General features: G+C 39.9%; 1 protein-coding gene across 1 annotated transcript; it reads right to left on the reverse strand.

Moving 5' to 3' along the window:
• Positions 1-2,560: 2,560 nt before the first annotated feature.
• On the reverse strand, positions 2,561-12,862 carry LOC115688677 (phenylalanine--tRNA ligase alpha subunit, cytoplasmic-like). The gene is made up of 18 exons (XM_030614574.2): positions 12,680-12,862; positions 12,226-12,348; positions 11,899-11,988; positions 10,205-10,261; positions 8,544-8,599; positions 8,333-8,425; positions 7,514-7,604; positions 6,159-6,196; positions 6,016-6,054; positions 5,373-5,449; positions 5,204-5,288; positions 4,970-5,066; positions 4,054-4,153; positions 3,646-3,717; positions 3,457-3,523; positions 3,157-3,282; positions 2,877-2,931; positions 2,561-2,790 (listed from the first exon to the last, which is right to left on the reverse strand). The coding sequence occupies exons 1-18, from the start codon at positions 12,824-12,826 to the stop codon at positions 2,737-2,739; spliced, it is 1,467 nt and encodes a 488-aa protein (XP_030470434.1). The 5' UTR covers positions 12,827-12,862; the 3' UTR covers positions 2,561-2,736.
• Between the last annotated feature and the right edge of the window lie 758 nt (positions 12,863-13,620).

Below are 13,620 nucleotides of genomic sequence, written 5' to 3' on the forward strand. Positions count from 1 at the left end.
ACCGGTCCAGTCCTCGATTCTCGGTTCCACCTTGGAATCGGATCGGACTGTGAACCGATCAACCCTAGTTTAACCCATCCGTTTGTCACAAGTTTATCAATTTGTGATTTTTCGTGATATTAATCCAATTTAACAAGAGATAAATTTGTCACAAGTAAACCGGTTTTGGGTTTTTTATGATTTGGCGTACCAGTTTTGGATTTTTTGTAGTAAAAAAGTTAATTTGGGATAATTCTGTCGCATACGTTCCAGTTTAAGGCTTTTCGTAGCATTAACCCTTTCAAAAATTGCTATAATGACGATTACATCATGTGTGAAATGGGCTTGGCATCTTGTACGAAAAAGAGGGCGAGGCCAGGTTGCGCAAGACGGCCGGAGTTCAATGTTCGAATCGGGTACGACCCGGAAAAAACCCCGTATGATTGGGCGATGATGTCGACGATGACATCATGCGGAGGATGGTACCGGCCCCATTTTGCTGTTTTCGGACAGTTGTAACTAAAGAGACATTAGCTGTTGGCTTCGATGATTAATGTTAATGGTTGACCTATGGCCCAGGTTTTCACATTGAGAGTCGATCTCTCTCTCTCTCTCTCGCTCCTTTCCGTTTTGCATACTAGTAATATAGGATTCAATCATTTTGGCATAGGATTCCCCGTGGTACGAAGTTGAAAGAGCACCTTGTGCTGTGTTTGAAGTTATTGCCCTAAGTGTGTCCGACGAAAAAAGGGAAGAAACGAGGGATCGATTCAGACTGGAGTCCCGATAAATTCCTCGTGCTTTTCTCGGGTAATTTGATCGATAAACGATATGTCGTATTAGATCATGGAAATGATGTAACGGCGGTGTATATTTATACGGTTACAGGTCGTTCGTATGTGTCGACCTCGGTTGTTGTGGCCGGCTAGGATCGCGAGTCGAGAGTTTGAGGCCATTGGGTTCGTGTGCTGGATTGGCTATGAAACATAAATGTGGAATTAAGATAATTCTTTGATACATATGTAAATGGTAAAATGATACAAACGGTCCCTGAAACTTTGGTCCAATGTGCAGTGTTGTCTTTAGACTTTTAATTTGTTCCATGTAAACCTTGACTTATTAGTAAATGTTTGATGTAGTCCTTCTGTTTGTTCAAAAGTACATGGACGGCGTTTCGCATTGAACCAAAGTTCAGAAACCATTTGTGTTGTTATCCCATGCAAATTTGTTACGTGTAAAATTTCAAGTTGCTCCTCAAATTCTCACGATTCTATCCACTCGATGGATTGCCATGCAATGACCCAATATTTTGTTGCTCCCAAGAGTCGTGAATGGTCGAATTTCAAGATTGAAAATTCAATGCGGCACATCATACACTTGGGGGAATTTCAGTGGTACACCCCTAGTGGCTGCACAAGGGCAAATAGTATATACCATATGCTCCATTTATTATTCCTCATTATCTATCCATTCCTAATGTTTATCATCATTGCTAATTTGGTTAATCAAACAAATTTGGCAACTGGGTACACGTCACGAGCCTATTTTGAAAATAGGAAAAGAAGAAATCATGATGTTTCGTGTCCTTATTTGCCAAAATGTGCACGTGAAAATAGTTGTTGCTTAGACGCGAGCACAAAGCGTCTGGAAGCGAAAGAAATCCCACGAGGTTGTGACGTAGAATTTGCTTTCTAAGTACGAGTTTCCTTTCCGTTCTCGCACGACATGTTGGTCCGAAACGCCTGGAAATTGTCGTTTCGAAACTGTCTTCTCCTTTTCTTGTGAGATGAGAGTCTTATATAGGAAATCTTACTATTTGAAGAGTACCGACGTTTGAGTTCCCCGAACGTAGTTTTTTTTCTTTGAGGACGAGTGCATCAAAGACCTCGAAATTTGCCGTGAAAGTGCAATCGAGTTCAAAAATTTCCAAATTTCCAAAGAATGTAGTCACGTCCTGAAACTCGTCGAATCCGTCCAATTTGGATGACGGGAAGTTTGCATAAGAAGGCGGAACTCTTTTTTGTTTTTTCCTCTGTACCTAGATTTTGAACACTTTTCGAGATTTTATATTGTTTTTTAATGTTTTGTGTGAGATTGACAATGAAGTTTCTTGAGGCTATTTGGACATGAGATTTTGTCGGATTGCGTAATGGGAATGAATTCGAGAGCTGAGGAAGTTTTCTATTTCTCTTTCGATTCCTCTCGGATTCTAGGCCGCCAGCTTTGTACAATTTAGACAAGGATGTTCGTTTGTAGGGTCCGTACCTTAATATCCAAAATGAAATTCTAATTCAATTAGACATAGTCCATATAAGTCCGGGTCGAGCGGACGGCCTCAGCAGGGCGGATCGGGCCTAAATATCCTCTACTCTGTTCAAATCCTCAAATCCTCAAACTAGTCAAACTTGGCAAGAATTCGATTAGAGCGAATTGGTTTTGGCATCAGGGTCGACATCACGTCGGCTAACAGGGGACGATCAAGGGCGGATCTGAACTCGGTATCAATGCGTGGATCGAAGCAACATGACCACACAGGCATCGGCATGAGATCTATGCAAGATAAAAAGAGAGGCACAGAGGATTTGAAACACACATTTTCACTAGCAACCACTAAAATTGAAGTACGGTGCTTCTATAGCACGTTCAGGTTAACAAAAGAAATGGTCTTCTCGACCTGTGTAAGAATTTCTGCTTGTTCTAAAAGGTAAGAACATGTGTAGAATTGAAATGCGCCCCAAAAAATGAGTTCCCCATAATTTAGTCAATTCCAAGACGACATATCGGGTTCCTCTTAATAAGACCGAGATCAACCTGCATGAGACAAAAGTACATGGACAATAGTAGGGGCAGTTCACTGGAAAGATCTCGAGAAAGGGAAGAACAAAGAGAGATCGTACCTTGTGTCCAAACAGATCCCGGATGTTATCAATCCCATAAAGTATCATTGTAGGTCTGGGTCAAAAACCACAAAACATGAAAGGATTTGAGCAACAAATATGCCAAGCAGCCTAACCTAAACCTATAGTAACGAAAGAAATTGGAAAAACTGCAGCTACTTCAGAAAATCAATTTCATTTGCATTTATCCTAACATCAAAACACGCCCAATGTGATAGTACCCCTGCAACTTCATCATCCAATTAAGCCACAAACAAGAATATGAAGAGACACTATTTACCTTTCAAGGGAGAGTCCCCAGGCAATAACGCGAACATCCTCAGGAAGTCCCATTGGAAGCAACATTTCAGGTCTGAACATGCCAGAGTTCCCTATCTCCACCCATTTCCCAAGGCCCTCATGGTAACTGGCCAAAATGTAAAACAATTTGCTTAGCCAAGTATAGGGGTGCGAAGGTAAGCAATAGGGAGAGGTAGGAATTGAACGGAAGACCTCTTGGGTCTTGTAACGAAGAAGACCACCGCTACTAGATCGATCCCTATTCCGTACGAAACAAGCTATACAAAGCTACTTATGTTACCTGAAAATCTCCATGCTAGGTTCGGTATATGGATTGTAAGCAGGCTTGAAACGGAGCTTCGACATGCCTGGATAAAGAATTGAGGTACGTCAAATATACATATTTACCAAGACCACCTTAAACCTGCACATCATTGTCTGGGGCTCCCCAAGGTCTTTCTGTTGGCTGATATCATGGAACACTCTTTACCTATACGAGAGAAAAAATCATGCAGGACTCCAATCAAATCTCCAAGAGTAAGCCCTCGATCACATACGAGACCTGAAATCAGAGTCATGATTCGGAAAGGTGATTAATACAAAGAACCAATGTGATATCTACCAGAATATCCAAAAATGTTTCTACTCACTTTCACTTAAACACGGTTCTATCTAGAGACAGCATATCCGTACCTTGGACACAGCTTGACACCTGATGCCACAGATCTACCGGATTTTATTTATCGTAGAGACAATTGGAAAACTCAGGACAGAGAACAGATGTAAACTCCAATTAAGTATTTATTCTACTTATTTGAGAAACAGTGTAACTGAACAACCTACAAAATCCAGATATACTCCGACAATTCTCGACATGCCAGGATAATCAGATAATTACCTTCGATCTGGTGGAACTCTGCGAGATGGGTCCGATCTACCGCTTCATTTCTGAAAACACGATCGATTGAAAAGTACTTCTTTGGTTCAAAGGGTTTCTTCTGCAAGTAATGTCAAGAAATCAAACAATAAAAGGTCAATTTGAATTGACTTCCACTTTTATTTGCGACTCACATTTTAGCTTTATCTAATTTGGAACTCCCAAAACCTTGCAAAACATCTAAACATTGACATTTAGTAGCTTTTCATAATTAAAAAAGATTAATCTCTTTCTTTTTAAATCTTTTAAGGCAGAATCATACACCGAAATAATACTTATTTTGCTTCCAAAGAGGCCCCAATAATGCTTCTAGTTCAAAGCGGAACATACTAGGACAAATTGCACAATAACATCACAAAGTCATTTAGTGTGTGAAGCGACTTTTACTTCACTATGCTACTGTTTCCTTTTTAGCAATCGATATTGTACTTTTTACTTAATGTTGAACACCCTGATTCTTAAAAACATGGACAGTTAAATTCATTTGCAAAATTGAAATCATGTAATTGTTTTTGTAATCTTTTCTATTCTTTTGGTTTTGGCGAGAAAGTAAAAACTGAAACAAGTGGGTATGTAACAGTTCTATAGGAACATGAAGAACTGCAGAAAATATGTTAACGGTATTTACCAAGTGTCTAAACCAACATTTATTATGTTCTACAAACTATAACTGGCTATGAGGTGGTATAGCAAGGGAGCAAAAATGAAAGGCTCATAAATGGTTCTAGTTCTTGTCGGCAATGTTGCAAGTTATTCTAGATGAAGTGATCCAATACTATGCAACGAGACAATAAACAGAAAGAAATGCAAAGTCTAGGATTGGCCAAACAATTGCAGAGGAAGCTTTTTGACAGGAAAGCATCAAGCACAACCACACCTGTGCCAACAAGTAAAGCATCCGCGTGGAAACAGCAGTCGTGTGAGTTCGTAAAAGGTTCTTATTTGCTTCATCTCTTTTCCACTCATATCCATATCTGTTCACCCAAAAAAAAAATCCATCAGCAAAAAAAAAATGTGAGGCAAATCTTACATCAATAGCAGAGATTAATACAGGAGTGGAGTTAAAAATGAACATGAATTGATAAGAACATGAAACAAATAAATATGATACCCTCGAGACTGGTAACCACCCGATTCGTGAACTCTCTTCACACGTTCAACATAATCTTCAGGAAGTTCCCTCGTGATGGAAGGAGCTATATGCGTTTACAAGCCATATAAATATGAGAACAACTTCACAAAAAGTGAAACTACCGATCACACAATCAAATTGGACAGACCTTTCAGAAAGAAAGTATCATGTGAATCACGAGCAGGGTGTTGCTGAGGCTGGAACAGAGCATCAAAGTTCCAGAAACTGCACATTAACCAGAAATGGGTAAGATCTTCATAGACTGGTATTCTACAACAAAGCTGGGCAACAGTAAATATAAGGCAAAAGCACCTCATGCATGGTAGATCTCATTATTCTTATTACTGATTTCGTGAAGTAGACAATAAACAACTAAACTCATATTTATCAACTTAGCCTTCAAGATGCACGCTTACATGCATCTGCTTAGCCCTCAATACATCAGATGCATCATCAGTTACAAAAAGTTGAAGAATGTAGGCATCCAAAACCCCCCATGTTCAGCACCAACAGATAGAACTCACAGACAAATTGAGATGACCTTTTATCCAGGGAAAATGTGTACTTTGTGCTATATATTCTTTCTACTTTCAATCTGTGTCTGGAGAGCATGCAAAAACCAGGAATTGAAGCATGTTGTCCAACTATGGAACCTTAATATAGATGTATTATACATAAGACCAATTAGTGTAAGTTTTGTGATCATTGTAATGAGTGCTTAACATATCACTGAGCACCGACTTCAACATGAAGCTTGTATAGAACAGCAAAACAGAGATGAGAACCCATACCTGCTTTCCACAAAGTTGTTTGTGGGCATTTCCTCGAAACTGCAACCAACAAAAGAGCCACTGTAAGCAACTATGGAACCAACGAACAAAAGGGTAAACAAACTGTCATACTTTCAGTAGCATGAGAAATTGCCACGTCTTACCCCATATAAAGAAATATATTCTTCAACTGCTGCCTCACCTGAAAATGAGGAAAATAAAATATTCGTAAGAAAAGTTAGGAAAGTGATGGGGAAGTCAGACTATTCGAAGTTGATGAGGATCTATAACTAGTCCAAGTTTCAAATTTAAGAAATTAAGCTTAAATTGCATATGTCGAATTTGCAAAAACTTTAAATGATGGACATATGAGAGAATATCGGTGGCAACAGCACGAACTTGAGGATGATACTGCAAAGAGCTCACTGTCATATCGAAGTTCCACTATGTTTATGAAAGATTTCAAATGAATGTTGCAAATGGAGCAGCTTTTAGTAGCCATAACAATCGGAGAAAGCAAGATGGTAGGAAACATAAATTACATGGACTTTGTTTTTGGGCAGCTATACTTGCTTTTTATCTTCCAAAAATAAATTAATACTTCTGATAGCCGATCTAAAAAATTAAGTAATCAAGAAGTTCAATAATATCCTTTGCAAGTCAAGTTACTTGACTCCAGATACTGTCCTCACTTCTTTGATAGGTAGCACGGTTCGTAATTCAATTAAAAATTGAAACATTTTGGACCTTATGGAGTGTTGTCAACAATATGTGACCCAGACCCGCATAAAAATATTCAAGATCTAGCTGAACACATTCAGCATGTGACAAAATAGACTTTCCATAACTTCTTTTTTCAGGTTATACCATATCATAGATTTTTATGCAGATTTCATCTCCTCTAACATATCCACTTAATTCTCTTCAATAGATGCCAATTTATTGATCCACATGGCCAGTTCCTATGAAATTGACAAACAGTCCGACTAAATATACTCTTTATGATTTTTGCAGGACCCACTGAGTACCTAGCTCTGTATTTCTCTACACAATTGACACAGTATTCATCCTTATGATTAACAAAGGTTTTCCACATCAATGTCAAGTGAAGGAGATAACTCTAGATCTCAAAATTTAGAAGCGATACCATGATTAATAAAAAGATACATGCAACAACCAGTTGAGTTGAACATAACATCAAAATCTCAGTTCATGCCCGGGGGGACGCACAGTTTCCATGGCACTAAGCACCTTAACTGTCTAAGAGATTAAATGTAGCCATGATGACTCATGGTACTACTTCAGTCTACAAAAGTGACCGGGGTTCTGAAGTAGTTGGTCCATTGTGTTGATTTGACCACCAAGTAGGGACCCTTCAGCAGAGGTCAAAGCTAAGGATATGATCAATTCATATTCTCCTTAGGCCCTACGTCCAATCATCTTGGGTCAAACAGACTGGAACAGGCTAAGCATAATATTAATCTCCTCAATAAAAACATCTAAAGAATAAAATCCTTGCCTTGAGAAGTGGATGAATATGGCCACCTCCGGCAGGTGGACCCTTGGCGCTGAAGTTATACTCTTTGAACTCTAAATCCTTCCAGTCACCCCTGCAATAAAAGAGCGCGCTTTATCAGTTCACAAAAGTGAACCGGACACAAGCACATCATATCTCATCTAAAACAGTATGAGCTACCATTATCAGGGTCTACATCCATCGACCAATCAGCCTTGTGTGATTTCCTCAATTTAAAATAGCCAAGTTACATGTATGTGACAAAGACAACCCATAACAGTAAATAATCCAATGATTACGAAAATGGAGAGTTACTAGGTAATAGCGTTCATAGATTCTAACAATGTGAGAATTGCTTGGCTGCTAAAGCAAGACATTCAAATAAGTGAATAAATTAGTAAAAGAAAAAGCATAAAAGTAAACACAAGAACTTAAAGGTTACGTCTGGAAGACCAAAATCACCCTTCAACCGAATCGCCGTTTAAGGGTCAAATTCCCTTTCCTCTGTCAATAAAGAAAGTGAGAAGCATTTGAAATCCACTTAAAAGGTAAATGTATGTTCCTTTTTCTCTCTAATGATAAATCTGAAGACTTTCATACAACAGCAGACTCCCTCTACTTTTCCGAAATAATGGAACTTCACATCTTTAGGGATATGTAGCTGTAAGGTAGGGGACATTGGGTAAACAGAAACTCACACGTCAAACAATTTCCCTCATAGACCAACTAATTTAGCAACATTAATGCACAACTTTCTCAATAAATAAACCAAAAGGTAAAACACCGACCAAAAAAAAAAAAACCAAAACGTAAAATTAATACCTCTGGAGATTTTCCCGAGTCAAATCTGTAGCAGCCTTCTTCCTTTTAGGGGCATAATTAGGACCTCTCTTCACTGAGTAACCCTTCCATGTCCTTGAAGAAAACAGGTTTTACATAGATGTGAGCATTAAGAACAGAAAACCCGAGAAAGTTTACAACTTCTGGACCAACCAAGTAATTTGCAAACCAAAAGTTAAAAGATAGTATTTACTGTGGAATAATAAGCTTTCTTGCTCTGAGAGCTTTGATGTTGTCTGCATCAATATCCTGAGACAAAGGGGATATTAGGTCAAGAGACCTTTCAAAAATGACATGAGCGGGAAGGAAAAAAGGGACAAAATAGTCTGTATAAACTACTCAAATTTAAATCTGGATCTAAAAGAGAAGAACAAGAGGGGGACAAGTCCTTAAATTACTAATGTGTCGATTTTATTGTAGTAAACCTCATGCTACACATCCTTAAGCTTGCATCGATGCACAAGCAACCAGATACTCACCAAAGCCTACCAAATATCCATACCCCATTATGCATGACTTTGGTGGATGAGAAAGTTATCCATGTGAGAAGTACACCACTTCCCAATAATACGTGGTGTGACAAGCCAATTAAAATTGAGTGATTTCAAATTTTAAGTGCCAAATAAATGAAATGCATAGCAAGCAATGTGATTGGTCAATCACGCCAAATCAGCTGTATGACCAACACATAAAATACTTCTCCCTGATGGATAAGCCCACATTGTGAACCTCAATAACTTACAGCACCCATTGCAACTCAAACAATCGCATGTCTACTAGCCACAGGAATTTCAGTAGTATCTCTAGCAAAAAGTTGAGACCATTTGCCACAAATGGCTTAAGGGCCCGTTTGGTTCAACTTTGCAAATGAGCCTCGGGGGAATGCAAATACCTTTAGGTTAAAGCCCATTGGGAAAATGCAAATGGCATTTAGTAAAAAATTCTTTGTGAAGCTACTTTGGCCCAAGTAGTGTTTGGTTTTTTTTTTTTTTTTGCAAAGGGCTTTGGGATTTTCTTTTTTATTAAAAAAAAAAGGTTACCCTTTGCCGAAGGCGGGAAGGGCTAAGGCCACCAGCGAGCCAGATCCGGCACTGACAGCCGTCGCCCGACCTCAAGCGACAAGGCCTGAGGTCGCACGACCCAGGCACCGTCGCATGGACTCACGCGACCTCAAACGACAGCCACCTGGGGTCGCGCGACCCAGGCCGACGGCGCCTGGGCGGTCGCGCGACCTCAGGTGGCCATCGCCTGGGTCGGGCGACCTCGCCCGCCCTTTGCCGTCCAGTTCCGGTGTCGCCGGCCGCCCTTTCACGAAGAAGATGAACAATAACAAGTGGAAAACCGGAATATTAAAGAATAAGTGAGGGTAGTTTAGGAGGAAAAAAATTAGTTTCAGCATTTGGCAAATGTTGAAAGCCCAAAGTTGGTCCTGACCAGCTTTGAGCATTCTCAATGCTGGCTTTCGGTCAAAAGCCCATGGGGAATGCTTGCCAAACGCCCTAGCATTTCCCCAAGGGCTTTCGAGGCCAAAGCCCCTTGGGAATGCTGAACCAAACGGGGCCTAAGAAGGTTCATAACTTCATACCGAACGATAGACAACATGGACCTACTAAACAATAATTTTCTCGAGTGTTTGGTATTATCCGCATGCATCTTTTGAAGAACCCCACTTCATTGAAGATCTTACCATTTTACTCTCAAACGTCAGAGAGATCTCTTGTTACATACTAGATGATACTTATTACATGGAAAGTAAGTCTTACAATGACAAAAAAAAAAATTATAATAACGAATGACATATTACAACGAAGAAGGTCTAAGTGGTAAGAAAGAATTCACGAACAGTTCACTCACCTGCCCATCTTTTATCCGTGTAAGCATATCTTTGACTTTGTCATCCACATGTTGAACCTACAAGAAGATTTCTATTTCTTTGTTAAAAATATAAAATAAGGAATAGAAAATGGGTGCATTCAAAACTTAGAGCCAAGAACAAGTGGGTTTCCTTTTTTTATCCTCAAAGAAAAACTCAACCAATAATAATGTATCAGGAACTTATATACCAACTAAAATTCAAATCCAGCCACTCAAGCTCTCCACAATTGCACTAAACATTTGACTTCACTCTTAAACTTATGAAGACAACTGATGCTAATAGTAATGGCAGAAGTCATGAGAAAGAAAAAAAAAAAAACCTATTCAACGCAGCAAACCAAATGAGGCAAGCCAACAAACTATCTGATGTTAGATCATCTAACATCCAAGACACACTGATTCTTCCTTTAGCAGTTTATAATACAACTAGAACAAAGAAAAGTCACATAGAACTTATATACCCACAATCAAATTCAAATGCTAACAATCTGGGAAAGTAAAACATTGAACATGAAGAACGGAGTGCAGCTCAAACAATATATTCCATGTTAGAAACTAAAAGAAAATACTTTATAGCTCTCAAGTAAATTTCAAGCCCATTTATTTTGCTCGTATGCTTTGTACATTTTATTTTATTCTATAAATATAAAATAGGACATGCATTAAAAAAAAATTAAAAGGAAACCAATATCGCCAAGAGCAAGGATGGCAGCTGATTGGCAAACGAAAATGAAATGCTAAATGAATTAATTGTTAGAAGAAAACATTTTAGAATGCTAAATGGTAGAAAAGATCATGCTAAAATGAATACCCTAAGTTGCAAGATATTTAAAGATTCAATACAAGTTACTGTGTTTCTCCACTAAAAATTTGGCAATGTAAATTTTAGTGCTCCATAGTTCTAGTGTATCATAATGCATTGACTGTGTTGCAAATTACAAATGTGCAAAGGATGAGTACATCTCATAGATTCTCCAAGCAAAACTATGGACACAGAAAAACAATAGCTAATGAGAAAGCCTAAATGTTAACAGGGAAAGACTGCACTGCATTACTTGAAAGTCCAACATGGACGGAAGGCAGAAAAATGTTCAGAGAAATCCAAATGACTTGAAAATGGGGGAAATTTCTTCCATCTCAGCTGCTTTCAGTAAAAGTAAATGCCAAAGGTAATGCAAAGTAGCAGCAAATAAGAAACAACACATTTTCTGTAGTGCTTTCTTCTTCATTTCTGGATACTCCAGAAATAGATGGCTTTCATTGGATGTTGACCTGAAAGGCAGGCATTCCTCAATAAACCTTTACAGCAATTAGCAGAATGTTTAGTTCAATTCTTCCAACTTTACAGTCAGTAAATTCCAGTAGCATCCAAACAACTAAAATAAGGCACCATTATGCAGGAAATTGCATCAACACATCTGCAGTCAGAACATTTTATAGATCAAGAACCGAATATCTGTAAAATACTCACTTCACGAGTTCCGCGAAACTCAAGAAAAAGGAATTAAATAAGAAAGAATTATTCACGCTCTTACAAATCGGAGGAATACAGATCAGACGATCTAATAAAATGAAGTCAAACCCTAAGGAAACCTAAATAAGCAAGGAAGAAAGCTTTTGAACAGAAGATACAAAGCCAGAAAATTCATCAACAAAATAGCATAGTTGCTTACCTTTCTAGATATATGTTTGCCCATCTCGACCCATTTATTCTTCCCTGCTTGTGCACAACCTATTTTGAAAACCGAGGGGTCCAGCCTTTTCTGCATCCATGAATTAACTCGGTGATAATTCATCCATTCTTAGATATTCTTACATAGAATTCGAAAAGGGAAAACTTTTAGAAATATGTCAACAGCTCCATATGCTATACACTCAACTCGCAGGATGAAATCCACATTTACCCCCTAGAAAGCAAACTTGCTACAAAAGAATCACTCGCCAGGCACAACGTCGACAGCATGGCAAAAACCAATCAGATGGAAAGTGGCGGTACTAACCTGAAGTTCATCACGAGAGATACCCTCTGGCGGTACAGCCAAAAACAGCTGCACTTCAGGTGATCCGGCAACCGCATACGTCTTCCCTTCCTCTGTAAGCACCCACGTTTCCCTCTTAATGTCCTGCACGTCCAGTCCAGCCCATAACGTTAACATTGGTGTAACAAAGAAGCGAAAAGCACAAACACATGCAACGAAATCCGCGACCCGGTGGATGATCGGCGTCCACAAACTCCAATGTACCCATATCAACACCAATTCCGCCATGTCCAACCCCGTCATAATCAAGACTCTCCCGCGGCGTACGAGCAACGGAACGGACAAGCATTGCCCCATACACACACACGCCCTTTAGCACTCGCTACAAACAAAACCCAGAGAAGAATCGACGAAAAATGCGGGCGCACGACCGATCGGCAAAAGCAGCGGGGCACCACTGGACGGCGAAAATGACCTGAGGGTCGATGTATCTGAAGCCGTGGAGGCTCTTGATGACGTTGACCACCTCGTTGTGGTCGATCCCATGCGCCGCCGCGAACTCGCCGGAATCGGCGATCTCGTCGTGGTTCTCCAAGAACCCTAGGATTGCTTCTTCCGCCATTTCTCTCCTCTTCAGCTGACACCAAAACCCCCCCGTTGAGTCCCTGAGTAATAAGGGTGGAGAGAAGACGATCCCGTTTGGCTGGGCTTGGGCTTGGGCTTGGGCTTGGGCTCGATCCAAATCAACAAGAATAGTCAACGAGATGAATCCGTTGACATGGCCGCCGATCGAGCACCGAGGAGCACCGTCACGGCGCGCCACCGGGTTGCCGTCGCTGGTCGGTCTTGCCATGAGGAAACCCTAATACTCAGTGGATCCTCGGTGGTTAAGGGTATCCTCACCACAAGAGCGGGAGCTGAAGCTCCGACTAGACTGCCCTACCTGTCTAGGTGTATACACTCGACGGGTTGACAAACCTTCGTTCCTTATTTTAGCGTGCCCGCACACCTAACCCCCCAATTCCCCCCGAACATTTATCTTTTTCAGGAAGAGGAAATATCTTCTCGATGTTTTACGTCCAAGGTATGTCGAGGTCCACAAGAAGTGAGGCCTCGGACCAAGTAGCTTTACCTCTTGCTTAGGAGGAAGGAAACCCCAATCTATAAGCAAAATTATTTGATCCTCTTCGAATGTTGTTGTTTTCGAAATGCGGATAAATCGAAAGGCTTTTTTGCTGCTTTATATGATGTTGATGTTCTCTTGCTAGTTTTGACTTTTACGCATGTTAGGATGACTTTGGTTGGATAGATATGGTGAAATTTATGCGAAACTTATCTCATTGTAAGGCATTGTGTTATTTTGGATCCTTTCTCTTTCATGGACCATATCGAAGAATTGTCTTTTTTTTCTTTACT

This window comes from Syzygium oleosum, unplaced genomic scaffold (genome assembly GCF_021117445.2).
Source record: "Syzygium oleosum isolate NSW1041296 unplaced genomic scaffold, Sole_v2.1 Sole_v2.04, whole genome shotgun sequence".
NCBI classification, from domain to species: Eukaryota; Viridiplantae; Streptophyta; class Magnoliopsida; order Myrtales; family Myrtaceae; genus Syzygium; species Syzygium oleosum.